At 34.8% G+C, this 14,471-nt stretch overlaps 1 protein-coding gene across 1 annotated transcript in view; it reads right to left on the bottom strand.

Moving 5' to 3' along the window:
* Window positions 1–6,337: 6,337 nt before the first annotated feature.
* Window positions 6,338–14,471, bottom strand: part of LOC106465224 (protein unc-45 homolog B-like) — a 152,579-nt gene continuing 144,445 nt past the window's right edge. Inside the window, exons 19-20 of the mRNA XM_022393080.1 lie at window positions 10,212–10,361; window positions 6,338–6,639 (exon numbers count right to left, since the gene is read on the bottom strand). Coding sequence (XP_022248788.1) covers window positions 6,346–6,639; window positions 10,212–10,361 — 444 coding nt within the window. The 3' untranslated portion in view covers window positions 6,338–6,345. The remainder of the gene's footprint in view (window positions 6,640–10,211; window positions 10,362–14,471) is intronic.

Here is a 14,471-nt window from a genome sequence, read left to right as displayed (position 1 = left end):
AGCAATATAGCTAAGGTGATTCATTGTTGTACTTTGGGTGTAAATATTACATGATTTCGGGTTTGTATTATGATAGAACATGCACTAATTTTTCTATTGAAACTAAACTATTAAAGTTTGTTTTTTGAATGTCACGCAAAGCTACAAGAAGGCTATCTGCACTAGCCTTCCTAATTTAGCAGTGACTAAGAGGGAAGGCACCTAGTCATCACCACCCACTGCCAACTCTTGGGCTACTCTTTTACCAATGAATAGTGGGATTGACCATCACATTATAATGCCCCCACAGCTGAAAGGGTGAGCATGTTTGGTGGGATGGGGATTCAAACCTTCAGATTATGAGTCGAGCACCCTAACCACCTGGCCGACCATTAAAGGAGTCCTATGTGTGACACAGAGTTTTAATATTGGAAAACTTGTTTTTGATTCTCGGTTTGCTGTCAAAAGTCTATGATGCATAGTGTTCATTCATTAATATTAAATGGTTTATTTTACTAATTCAGTTTTAAAATTTAAAGGTTGGTGTTTTATGGCGCAAAGCAGCTAGGCTATCTGCGCTAAAATTTAAAGGCTATTTTGCTGTGCATTTTCTTGTATTTGTATTTATGACAAACATACTAAGGCTGTCTGCTGCCATTCCTAATATTGAGCTATTGACCAGAGGGAAGATATCCAGTCAGTAGCATCCTACCATCCACACTAAGATATTGGGTGTCATTCCTATAACTCACTTACAGTTTAAAGTGTGTAATATTTTGTGGTATCCAGCTCACCAGATTCCAAATGCATAGCTCCACCACAGAGCCAACCCATGCCCACTGTATTTTTGTCTTATGAAATTGTAATTTATATTAATGCTAATGGCTGTGCAAACAGTGTGAATTGATGATTTAAAGGTGTGAAAGTAAATTACACTGGTTTATTGACCAATGAGTGAGTTTATTTCATTGGATTTTAAACTTATCATTGACTTGGATGGTCTAAAGATAAAGAGGAGAAGAGTCAGTGGTATACATATGCATATAACTAGTCTTTCTTGCTTTATTTAATTAGTATGATCAATATTTCAAGTCTAACTAGAATTTTTTTTTTACATGCATAAATATTTTAACCACATGTGTAGTTTTAACAACAGAATGCTGGTTAAGAAATATGCGTAAGTTATTTTTGCTCTAGTTATCTATTGTTCTGGATCATTATCCTGTGGTATAAATAGTGTTGTAAAGTAATAAAAGAAGCAGCAATTTATAAGTTGAACTAACCTGGTATATTTTCTTCCTCGGCTTATGAATTTTTCCAGTGCCATTAAGTACAAGGGTTATCCCTATCATGGAATTTTTTGAACACCTGATCTGAGAGCATGATAATTTGACACTGGAAAGGGCTGCTACAATACCCATGAAACAACAAACATATAGGTTGTTATTTTATTTACGTTCATAAAAATGTATAGTTCTGATACATTCCTTTCCACCATCACTTTTTACTGGCTATGGCTGTCACATGACCTGATTTGCATAGTTAAAATAGTTTTAATAAAACACACTCAACTTCTGTACTAAATATTTTATTTTCCCATAGTATGTATCTCATTGCTACAAAATTTTTGAATTCCATTAAATTATGATTTTGGAACACTAAATATGTTATTGAATTTGACAAGAAGTGTTACATTTTAGTAGGCTGGTCATTCGAGGAATTCATCTGCTGTATCATGGAATAGCTGCATGGTGATCTGTTTTCTAATTAGTCAACTACAAAGAAAATATTTTGTAAGCAGTTTTGGATTTTTTGGAGAAATTACTTCTGTTGATAAAGGAGTATTCATCTTTCTGAAAGAGCCAAGACAGTTTCATCTGTGTGATAACATATTACTTGACATTTAAATAAGCTTGTCATACTTTCCCACAGTCTGGCACACTAACTACTGGACCACACTTGACCCAAAGGAAACAGGTCAACATTCCATGCTTCAGTATTATGTGGTAATTGATGAAATGTATATTCCAAGTACACACTAAAGTACTCAAAATATCAAAGTAAAGCCAAATTTAGAGGTTTTACATGTGCTGTCTTGGTGGATTTCTACATTACACTGAAACAAAAACTTTACCACTCACATGTTCACCAAAATGCCATAGTTTGATGTCATTCCCCTGCAGTCTAAATGCCTAGTTCTCAAGTACTATGAGAAACAGCACTCAATGTAATGCTCCTGCTGAGTTTCACAAGAAAAATAAAAACAATGAATGCTGCAAAAAGTACACAGTTACATTGTGACTACATAAACTAGTGACTTCTCTCTTACCTGTGGGGGCATGGTAGTGATGAGTTATGTTTACTGTTTATGCACATGTACATGTGACAAGGGATAGACAGAGCACTGAAATAAGCTAACTCTGCACCTTTTGTCACTCCACAAGATAAAAATATTATAATTTACCTTTGCCTATTTTGTCTGCTGTATATCATAGCCACAAAATTTTACATCATCAGCTGCACAGAAAAAAAGGTCACATAAATAGTGAACTTTTCACATCCATTATTACTTTAAACAACATATAATTTTTCCTCCATATTTCAAGTTCTCTTTTTATTGGACACAGGTTCACTTGACTCATGCATTTTAACTAATATGATTTTCATACCAAAGTATGCATGTGCATATACATATAAATTTTGATTAATAGGAAATTTAAACATAGTGGGGAATGATTTAAATGTTATACATGTTCATCATAATATGCCATCCAAGACCACATGAACACGAGTTTCTTGTTGATACTTCTCCTCTGTTCATAAGTAGGCTCCAGGGTACATAATGTGTTGGTTTGCATGACAACTAAAGCACCAGGAGATGTGTACAGTTGAATTGACAAATATAATTTACTCACAGCACTTTATCTTTATTGCTGATTACCTGACATCCTGTATTGTCTCAGGAGATCTCGGTGTATCCACAAACGATTACCCCCTTTCAGCAACAACCCACCTTTGTTTTCAAGTTTGGCTAACCTGCTTTAAAATCATAGAAACACTGACATCATCAGAAGTTCCAGTGGACCAGGCTAAGGTTTAGTATCTCATTTGGTGGGTAGAGCATGAAGCTTTGGTATGCCCAGTGAAGTGTAGGAAAGTACTCAGCATTTGGCAAAGTAGTTTTCTAATTGAGACAAGTGGTCACCTGACCTCACTCTCAGATTAGTTAGATCTGCTAGTTTTTATCAGAATACATAGCAGTTATTAAGTATTTTCTTGTTAACAGTACAAGACACAAGAAAGAGAGGGAAGAGGGGAAAGTTGGAGGAATTAAAGTTACAAATCAGCTACCACTTTCACAATTACTAGATCATGGTATATGATACTGAATTTTATTTAATCGAGACAAACTCTGGTAATTTCAAGCATCAAATTCATACACAGTTATCATAGCAACAAGAGATTCGATAACCTAGTGTGCAGAAGGAGAGTTGTAGTGACTTGTACTGGTGGAATAAAGTGACAAGATACAGTGTTAGATTTAAATTTCAAATGTAAAATTTTATTAACTAATAAAAATAAAAAACACTAATTGATTAGTGGTAGTACTATTACCTTGTGATGTTATCAGCAGGCTGAAAAATGTAGAAAAAATATGAAACTTCCAAAATGAGTCTTGCCTCTCTAGGTCAGAGCAAATCTGTTCAAAGAATGCCAAATTGTATACATGATTCAAGTTATCTTTGTAGCTGACCAATCAGAACACTGTATCTCAAGAAACTGGAAGTATCTCTGCTCCTGTGACATTCATAAAGAAGTCTTCTATACATAACATAAAGTATGATATATCTATCCAATAAAACAGTAGATAGCTTCCATAATCAGACCTTGCTACACAAAATAAAACATTGTACTGAATTTAGGACATAATCTGAACTTGATTCTAAATTAAAACTTAGAGAAATGTTAAGATTTTGTAAATACTGAATGTATACTATGGGATAGTATGATATGTAGTATTTGTATATAAAAGAATATACCTGATGGTGAATACATATAAAACTATATAAAAGGAAAACAATGGCAGCATGAATAACATCAGCCTACAATGAAAGACTTGTCTTGAGAAATTTACAAAGGATTAAAAGACTTAACACTGCAAGTTATTGATACAGATAGATGGAGGATTAGCTCTGATGCTTAGATTTTTTGTCAACAATTTGTCTGTAACGATTGTTGTATAAGAGAAATAAAAACAATTGGGAAGATTTATTGTAAAGTACAACTGAAATATATGTACTAAAACAACAGTTTTAAATAGCAAAGTTACAATGTATGGACATTAATTAAGTGTAAAATCCTTTAGATGCATATGACAGACCATTTTCAAAGAGCCTTTAACAAACAAGAACACCACAAATGAACTTGACAATTTTTCCATAGTAAATTAAGCTGATTTTATATTTTGTATTAAATTGACATCCTATAAATACTTTTTTTAATGCAACAATCTAAGCTTTATTTTCGTAATTAAATTTTAAGACTGTGCTACGTACATCATAGAATATTAATTACTTCAAGGCACATGTTTATTAATACCTTTTATGCACATATTTATGTCATGAGAAGCAGATTTATTAAAAAACATTGTATTATACTGAAAACTTAATTTTACAAAAAAATTTTCAAAAACAACTATTTCCTAATTGATAAAATACCAATTTTTGTAAATGAGACAAAATTGCAAATAAATCATAATAACTTAATAACCAAAATTACTTAAATACACGTCTTTAAATGTACATTTAATAATTATGAATAATCACATGCTTTATCCATCAGGTTGACACACTAGTTACAAAAGAAAGGATTTCTTCCAACATTAAACCCCCAGGGTGTGTGTGTATATATAAGTACGAGGTTGCTGTCAAAACCAACTATTAATTTAATTACAGACTAACTAATATAATATGACGTTAAGTTTAAGTACAAGAAGGTCTAAAATAGTATTAATCAAAAACTAAGATGCACAAAATATATTACAATGTAATTTACAGTTAGAAATATATTATTTTACCAAAAGGTTTACTTACCATTTTTAGTATGAAAATATCAGCAAAGATTTTTATAGTATTAAACAAGATGTTTTAAAGATAAAATACAAATTTGGTATCTTTCAAAAATGTTATATATATATATCTAATACTATGCAATACATCAATTGTTCATAGGCGATTAAAATCACTAATATAAATCAACAATGAACTTAATCTAAACCAGAAACAATATAATAAAATTCAAATCCAACATTATGCCTCTGTTATTATCCTTGTTGTCATCCTTCAGTCATAATGGATAATGCCTGTGGTTATAGCACCCAAATGTATCAGGGATATTCCATCTATTGAGCAAAATCTAAATGTTGATGTAAAACATATCTTTTATATCTTATAATATCATGTAAAAGGGTAGAGGTTGGGAGTTTTGTATAGAAATTTAGGGTGGCTCACTTCTACTATAAGAATATCATTATTTTTTATAATATCAAATAAAAGGGTGGAGGTTGGGAGTTTTACTTTGTAGAATTTCTTTGGGTTGGTTTATTTCTACATTAAAGCTATTTCTAAATATTAAGGGTAACTGCCTTCCCATAACTGGCTGCAGGCAGCAAAAAGCAGTTGGAGTTGAGACATTGTGGTTTCAAGCATTCAAATCCTAACTCTTAATTGATTCTCCATAGTTGGTGTAATTATCTATTTGTTTTTATCTAATAATTGTTTGGTTTCATTGTTCACTAATACATGTAGTACCTAGAAGTACATGAGGCAATGAGACTATTTTGGTACAATTTCTAGGATTAATCTATTTAAAAAAAAGCATTACAAATTAAAATATTAGGAGACATTAGACTGTCAAAAAAAGGAACATTTATTGTGAACAAAAGATGTATATTTTTTATTTCAAAAGTTTGAAGAAAATAATGAAGCCAGAGTCATGTTTTAGAAAATATTATTTTTGTATTTGTAAGTAATTACTATCAAATTTAGCAAATATAAAACTTTATAATTCTTTGTCTTTATTAATTCTAACTTAATCTTTTTTTCTTTATGATGTAACATACAATTTTGTTAAAGACTGGAGTATCTCCTGAAATTATTGTTTTGTCACTAAGTATATATGTATGGTTAAAGAACTCTCCATTAGTCACTCAAATAGATAGTAACTGATTCCGAGTGTATATTTTACAAAGTAATTTGAGTAAATAAATTATATAAATTTAAGAAATAAAAATAATTAACCAATAAAAAAGAATATAATATTATATAATTGATAAAAAAGTACTAAGAATACATTTTTGATTGGCTTTTATTCTTCATCTTTTGATTCAGAAATTCTAACTTTTTCAGTTGACATAATCAATTTATAATCTTCTGCTTTTTTCAAAGCAACACGAGCATAATCCTTGACTTTCTCTGAAACATCATCAACTTCAGGTCGAACAATAGCCATTAGTACCTCTAATAAATTAGTCTCCACAATCTTTTCAGCGAGTTCTTGGTCAGCTAGAATCATATTGTGGACAATACACACACCTCGATGCTGTAAATCTTTATCCTGGCTAGCAACAAGTTTACATAAAATCTCATGCCAAGATCGTGCCTGAAATCAGGGATACAGTTCAAGGTACAGACAAAAATGATTTGAAACAGTGACATATTAAATGCATGCATCTCTAATAAATATCAAAAAGTACCAAATGTGTTTTTCTTAAATAATTTTTTTTATTAAACAGTTATATTCAGTAATCACTACAACAGTAAAATCTAGCATTCTGAAAATTGCCATACAAAAATAAAAAAGCTTCAATATTTAGAAAAAAATTAAAAATACCATAAAAACTTCATACTAGAAAATAAAATATTAATAAATGAGGCAATTTCAATATTCTTTAATTTGTTTAACAATAATTTATTTAACGATGTAATCTAGTTATTCTGTAATTTTTTTGAAGGTCTAAAAAAATACAGTAGATAAAATGAGAAACAATTTTTAAGGTATTATTAAATGTTGTAATTTCGATTTTTGTATCTTTCATATGAATTTTTTTGTTGCAGAGGATACCAATCTCCCATATTTGTGGAAAAATTCAAAAGATGGGAGTAAAATCTAGAGTAGGCTGAAGAATTGTCCCGTGGCATTAGATTTAGGTGAGGTGGAGAGTGTAGGGACAGAGACAGTTCCTGAGTAAGTCAGTAAAGTGTAGCAAAAGAAGTTCACACATGTTCAAAGTGGAAATGCTGAGCTCCAACCAGACTGAAACTGAGAGTTAGCTTCAGAAACAAACCGCCTCCAAAATCCATGAAGTCCAGCCCTCAAAGAGAATTTCAACATCAATCATATTATGATTTTGATGCTGTAATAGTACAGCATGTCTGTACATTAAAGTTTAGTGTCACAATTGAATTCCTGTGCTCTTTGGATAGTAACAAGACTTGCTTTTTTGAATATTGGGTTCCCCATCTGGTTTGCCATCCTTTATAGAATTCATGGGATAGCCACCTTTCCTATTTCTCGTCCTTGTCTCTCTCACTCTTCATCTACTCACTTTCGTTTCCTCTTTACTCAACTTCTTCATTGTCTGTCATGCTTTAATTTTTTTAAGAGACTTTCCTTCACAACCCTGTCAATTTTGCTATAGAAATTTACACATACTTGTTTTCCACCATGTACTTGATTTTCTTCTTCCATTGTATACCAGTTATCTTGCATTACTTTCTGGCATTTGTCTCACTCAGTCTTCTGCCAGGAACCTCTGTGTTGCTTCCTTTCTATGTGATGAGTTAGTGGTATTTCTTAAAGTGTGGAATCTTGTACTGAAGCTACTTGTCAGTAGTCATCTCTGTTCACTTTGATTCAACTTTAGCGACACAAGTCTTTACTTAATAAAACTGGTTTATTCTTTCCGAATATAACTTTACCGATACACTCAACTTCAACAATCGCGCTAAACAAACGCTGTAACGTCTCTCGTGCTCTATGACTGCAGTTCAATTACTCACTATCTACGCACACATTACCTTCCCCTCTTTTATATACCAGCCGACCCCATCTAGCAAATACTAGAGCATTCGCCAAGATACGGGATAGTTCTAGAAACAAGAGGGCGCCACAGTAGTCATGTGACTCGCTGACGCAACAGTATTTTGTTTTTTGCTCAGTCTTGGGCTACCTTGTTGCGTGAGTGTCACTCACTTGAATCTCTTTCAGTTTGGGGATCTCCTCCTCTTCCCTTTTTCAAAAGTAAGTATCTGCAAAAGGTATCTAACTTGTACACTTCAATGTTATAGAAATTGTGATGTTTGTTTAGGGTATAGTTATCATATTGGCCACCATGTAATATGATTTACCTGCTTGTTGGCAAGCATAAAATTATAAAATTGGGCTATTTGCACTTTGTTCACTGCAGGTATCAAAACCTGAATTGCAGCATAAACAACACTGGCCAAATTCTTCAAAAGATGGGGAAGACTAAACCAAAGTAACAAAAGCAGGAAGTGGACAATCCTGGATCCAAGATCAAAAGGGATATAATTAAGTAGTCCACATGAACAATGGTGGTAACACCACTGACCTCAAAGTGCCTTCAGTCACTATTAAAGTATTCGACAACTACTGTGGAGGAGTGTCAAAACTTTGAGAGATGTCACAAATTTATGTGGAAACAGCAATTCATAATCCAGATGATTCCTCGAACCTTCAATGTTTTTTGTTTTACAAAGTTTTTAATACATATATATGGAAAAGTTGGCCAGGTGTATCTGTCATACATAGGCCTACATCATTGTCTGTAATGACAAATTTGAAGAACAATAAAAGAAATCAATATGCCAAGTTAAAGCAATTGTAAATGGTACTGTGAAAGTGACCTTATCATAAACACAGTAACATGTCCCAACATACAAGTTTGATTAAAAAAATATATATCTAATTTAAAATAATTGAATCAAAAATGTAATTGAAATTGTTAAACGTTTGGTATTTTATATTCTCATAATCAAGAAAATAAAAGTGAAAAAGACAACACTATAAATAATAATGAAAACTAGAAGGAAAACTCACAGTATATGAAACATTTGTTTGGTGGTGGTATTTTTGTATTTGAATGCACAAAATTTATAAAATGTAAAGGCAATGCTGTATTTTTACAGTACTTAAAACAGTTAAGTGACCTACCTAGACTATTCACGTGTGAGGTAAGTAATGTATGAATAGTTCTGAATGAATCTGATGGCTATGTGTAATGTCTCAATGACTGTGAAGTTAAACCTATTCTACAACACGCGATACCTACCAAACATCTAAAATACAAAATACACTTTGAGCCAAGTGGTCTGATAAAAAATTACAAATCAAATGACACACCAGATCTAGAGATGCTTTTAAAATCTTGGTAATGGAGGCAAATATTAAAACTCAACAGGATGATTATACCAGTACTGAAATTCACACACAAAATCTTAACCCATAAATACTGCTGTCTGAGATGGGGCTCTGAGGGATGACAGATCCATTTTCCAACTACTTTTCCCTTTGCAATACATAGTACTACCTACACTCACTCCTTCCTTTTGGATATGGTGATGTTGTCCATAATTCCCTACTACTAATTTCATTTTTCTATAGTTTAATAAAAGTTAAAAAGCTTCCCACACATATACACAAATTACTCTTTTAACTACATTAATAATAAACTCAAAAATTCCATTAATTCTTATGAAAAACACATCTGAACAAAGCAGTACCAAGGAAAGAATATACCTTGTTCAGATATTAATGCAAACAAGAATTATTGCACATGGAAGACGTGTCACCCTCCTACTGGAAGAGCACTACACACTAATGATGATTACAAGCTAGGCTTTTGCACAATCCACAGTACTATGTATAGGAGGTGGGAGTTCTGTTGAGGTTTTGTGGCAAGATTATCATTTAGTTATTCTACATATAAAAATCAAAATATATGGACTGATTAGACTATTTCATAAATGTAACTGTAGGGATAGAGAAGAAAGTACAGTTTCATGGTGTAAATAAAAGAAAGTAACACTTAATAAAATTAAATCACTTTTGTGAGTTTTTATTACTAGTATTACAAACAAATTTATGTTCAAAATGGATAAGTGTACAAATATCAAACAAACAAAAAAAGCTGAACAGTTGGTAAAACTTACCTCTAACACTTTCTTACAAGCAGTTGTGCTGGATGAAGTTATCATAGCCAGAGCCCCTGATGCAGCTTTAGCTGTTTCAAAGTCATCATCTTCAGACAAAAGCACAAGGTACTTGACCCTGTCATTATCTCCCTCATAATGTTTAATAACCTAGTGTGGATGAGCAGTAGAATAATAATTTTGAAACTATTCAGAATGTTATTATAGAAATAATAGAGCTTATTTATTTAAATATACATTTATATTAATAAAAAACAAAAGAAAGTGTCAAGTTATGTAGAAATGTATGCTCACAATAAGTTGATAATCTATATTTTCTTTATTATGGATGAATTATCAGCTTTGGAATTTATCATTTTCAATTTGAATGGCACTTTGTGCAACACAAGTTTTAAGAGCCATGTCACAATCTAGAACTGCACCAAAAGCATCCACTGTCACAGTTATAATGACTATTGGATGAGAAAGCCAGTATATGGCAAATGGTACATTAATGAAAGTACAATATTAGGAATTAAAATGTAAAATTTCTGTAACAGCAAACAATACAGTAATTATATATATTATTATTATATGTGAAGTAGAAATTCAAATTACTAATAATATGCACACAAAACAAACACACGTTGAAATATGCAACTAAATATTAACTCTTAATAAAGAAGGAAAGTGCCTAACAAAACTTTTTTTTTATACATATCAAAGTCAGTTTCACCAAATGTGCCAACACACACAATTTCACAATGATTTATTATCTGTTATTTGTAATAATGATCTGAAAAGCTCATGTATGTAAACATAAAAGATTCAAACTTAACATAAATTATTTAACAGGATTTATTAAATTAAGTCCAACATTAGATAAAAGTTGAAAACAGTAAACAAAAATTAATCATGTAAGTTCGTAATAAAAATACAAGTTAAAAGATAAGCGACTGAATTATATTCTCAGTACATAAACATAAAAGTCATAATTTTCCTAAATGAAAACGTATTTTCGATAGATACTTCCCTCTCCTCACAAGATTAGCTTTTCTCATTTTGTGCAGCCCATGCAAACTTTTCAGAATGCATGCAACAAGCCTTCATCATCTCACTCTTGGAAACCAAGGTTCCAACACGTCTCTCATGCAAATCATCATGCATCACCTCTCCACCAATAGGAGAGCACTACTCTCACATGATGCATGTGACTCCCTCTACTCACCACTACTGAACTATCACTTTAAAGTTTGACAGAAAATACAAGCACTGGAAGATTGTGGGGAGGATGGGTGACTTCTGATAAGGTACTCTCCCTCTGCTCACAAGATTAGCTTGAATTACACATTGGAATGGAGGGGAGATTGGTGCAAGGGAAGCATAGGCGTATTTTCCAGAAGCATCTGGAGGACACCCCCGAAATGAGAAGATCAGATCAGAAGATCTAAGGAAGGGTACTGCACCACATCTGAGCCAGGTATCTCTTTGCCATGAACAACGACATGATCAGGAGGACCAGACATGGCAGAACATGAAGGGAGCGTATCCGAATGGGAGAGGATAGTTACCAATGTGATCTTAAACAGAAATTAGAATCACTCAATCCTATGATGGAAAGTGGGCAAGTGAGGATGTGTCCCATGATGTAGAGTGGCAAGGACAAGACGAACCGTACTCGGTAAGTCAACTACATCCAAAACTTCACTCACTGGGCACAGACATCCTTATAACGGTAGGATGAGGATCATATACCATCTTCCCTTGAAGTCTCAGAGTCAAGAGGAAACCTAAAATTCGACTCCAGGAACTCACAGGGTAGCCTAATGCCAGGGACCTTGGAATGTGTCATCCAGAATCCAAGGGATGTTCATCACATGCACTCAACCCCCACGACAGTGAAACCAGCCAGAAAAAAAACTAGATCAGTAACAACCTTGTCACCCAATGAGAGAAAACCCAGGGCATAAGCAGAAACAGGCCACTTAGACCTTCTGCGACTCACAACACAGAAGACAAGTCCAGAAGGGCAGATGGACAACCCAAAACTTGTGTGAGGACTTATGTGATTGGTTCACTCGATCTCCAAAATTTCACTCTCTGGGTACTGACGTCTATGCGAGTGTAGGAGGAGGGCACCCAATTGGAGGGGTGAACTGCATTTGGGTATTTCGACTCTCGGAATTAGTTACTCATCCAGAGGGTCTTGTAACTCCCTCTACACCAGTAGAACACCATTGCCCTACTCTGAACTGAATGGTTATAGCCACCTTTGTGGAACCCATCCAGCAGGCTTCCTCCATGGTCAACCACCCCAGTGGCTTGGAACTGGTAAGTGGTAAGGACTCCTGTACTCCACTGGAGGAAAAGTGGAAAAAGTGTGGTGGAGAGTCCAGAGTAACAGCAATACCTGAGGACAGTGCAATGGGTGATATAATGTATAAGAATCAACATGGTTTACAGTGAGAATTTGATGTCTGCAAATGATCATAGCCATCTAAGTGGAACTCACTCCGAGTACAAACAGAATATGGTCAGGCACCACTCACCACGGAGCAGGATCCAAAGTAAAGCTGAAACAGGGGCCCCTGAAAGAAAAGAAAGCATTAGTAAAAACTTACCTTGTGTCACAGCCATGCCAAAGTCTGTAGAATAGCAATGTGGTGTAGGTAGTGGGAAATGAATGAGTGTGGAATCATCCACATGCATGATCATAGAATATCCTCCAATGGCTGATGAAGATGAGAGGCAAGGGAGAAGGTAAGATGAGAGATTTGATGTGAGGAAATGTGAAAGAGATCACACTTGAAAGGAGACAAGAAAAAATAGGCCAAACTGGGTCAAACAATGAACCCAATTGTTCAGGGTAACTAGGGGCAGATCATGGGAAGAGGAAGGTTGCCAAGGGATAAAAAGGCAGGAACGAGTACCCTGGAATGAAGCCGTGCAAGCAATATAACAAAGGAGGGCATGGACAGGTTTATCCAGTTTAGGACGAGGGCAGAGATGAGATATAGAGGATAGGCAGATAGGGGAAAAGAAGGACTGATTTTCTTGAGCTGCAGAGGTTTTAGAAAGGAAAGCATAATCTGGATAAAGGATAAGGTAGGAGGAGTGGTACAAGGTACAGGTGATATTGAGGGTGAAAATATCTGACCTACAATGCCCACAGGCCAGAAGAAGGAAGAAATACACCTTCAAAGATAGGTGAAACAGGGAACATGTAGACAGAGGTTCGAATGGAGGTAAAGTGGCCAGTGGAGCTGGAAGGAACAGGTAAACATGGAAAACAAAGACCCTACAGAAATGGGAAAAATGGAAGGTATGGGATAACACCACCCAAAACCCCAAAATCGAGAGAGCCATGTGAGAAACTTGTTGATACAGCTGACTGTTGGGTGAGAAGCCCGGAACCACCGAGTCAATGCCCAGGAGCAATAAATGTACCACTTGCCTTGAGAGATGGTCAAAAAAGAAGAGCAAACCGTGACTGTGGGAGGTTGGGAAGGAAAAAGCTGGGGGATAGAAATGTCTCTATGGTAAAGCAAGGAGTGTGAACATACTGATTTAGATGGAATAAATCTATAATAAAACACTAGTCCCCCTTCTTGACAACCACAAACAGGTGGAAGTAAAATCCCTGTGAACCTGGTTTGATAGCCTGTTGTGCGATGAGGTCCTGAACTACCTCTGACATAAATTGGCATGTCGAGGGATCCAGAATAGAAGGGAAGGTAATGGAAACACTGGATAAGGGAGGAAGGGAGAGAAAGGGGATAACTTATCCCTCTGAGAGCACTCTGTAATCCCAGAAATCAGTGAGAAAAGGTCCCCACTGATGAACGAAATTAAGAGATAAGCCCCCACTGGGCCCAAACTGACCATGTAGTCACTAGTTACTGCTGTTGGCTGACCATGTATCATTGAACTATGACCGTGGGAGGTTGGGAAGGAAAAGGCTAGGGGATAGGAACTGGTGCCGCGCTCGGCCCCGACTGCGACAAACAAGCTACCAAGTTAGTAAGGGTAGAATGTTGATTGGCCAAGGCCACCCGCGACTCCAAAGACTCTGGAACCAAGTCAAACACATAATGCTGCAGAAACAGTACCATGAGGAGGTCCCTCAAATAACGAGCCTGGAGATGGGTCTGCACCAAAACATCATCATGGCCCAAGAGGTTCCAACAACAAACAAACCACGTTTGAAGCACGAGAGCTGAAGACAACAGACGAGCCAATGTAGAAGTAAGGATGGAGAGGATTTCAGCAGAGAAATGCCTT

The sequence above is a fragment of the Limulus polyphemus genome, unplaced genomic scaffold (assembly GCF_000517525.1).
Source record: "Limulus polyphemus unplaced genomic scaffold, Limulus_polyphemus-2.1.2 Scaffold1875, whole genome shotgun sequence".
Taxonomy (NCBI): Eukaryota; Metazoa; Arthropoda; class Merostomata; order Xiphosura; family Limulidae; genus Limulus; species Limulus polyphemus.
The sequence above is the reverse complement of the archived record's forward strand: the minus strand, read 5'-3'. Positions and strand labels throughout refer to the sequence as shown.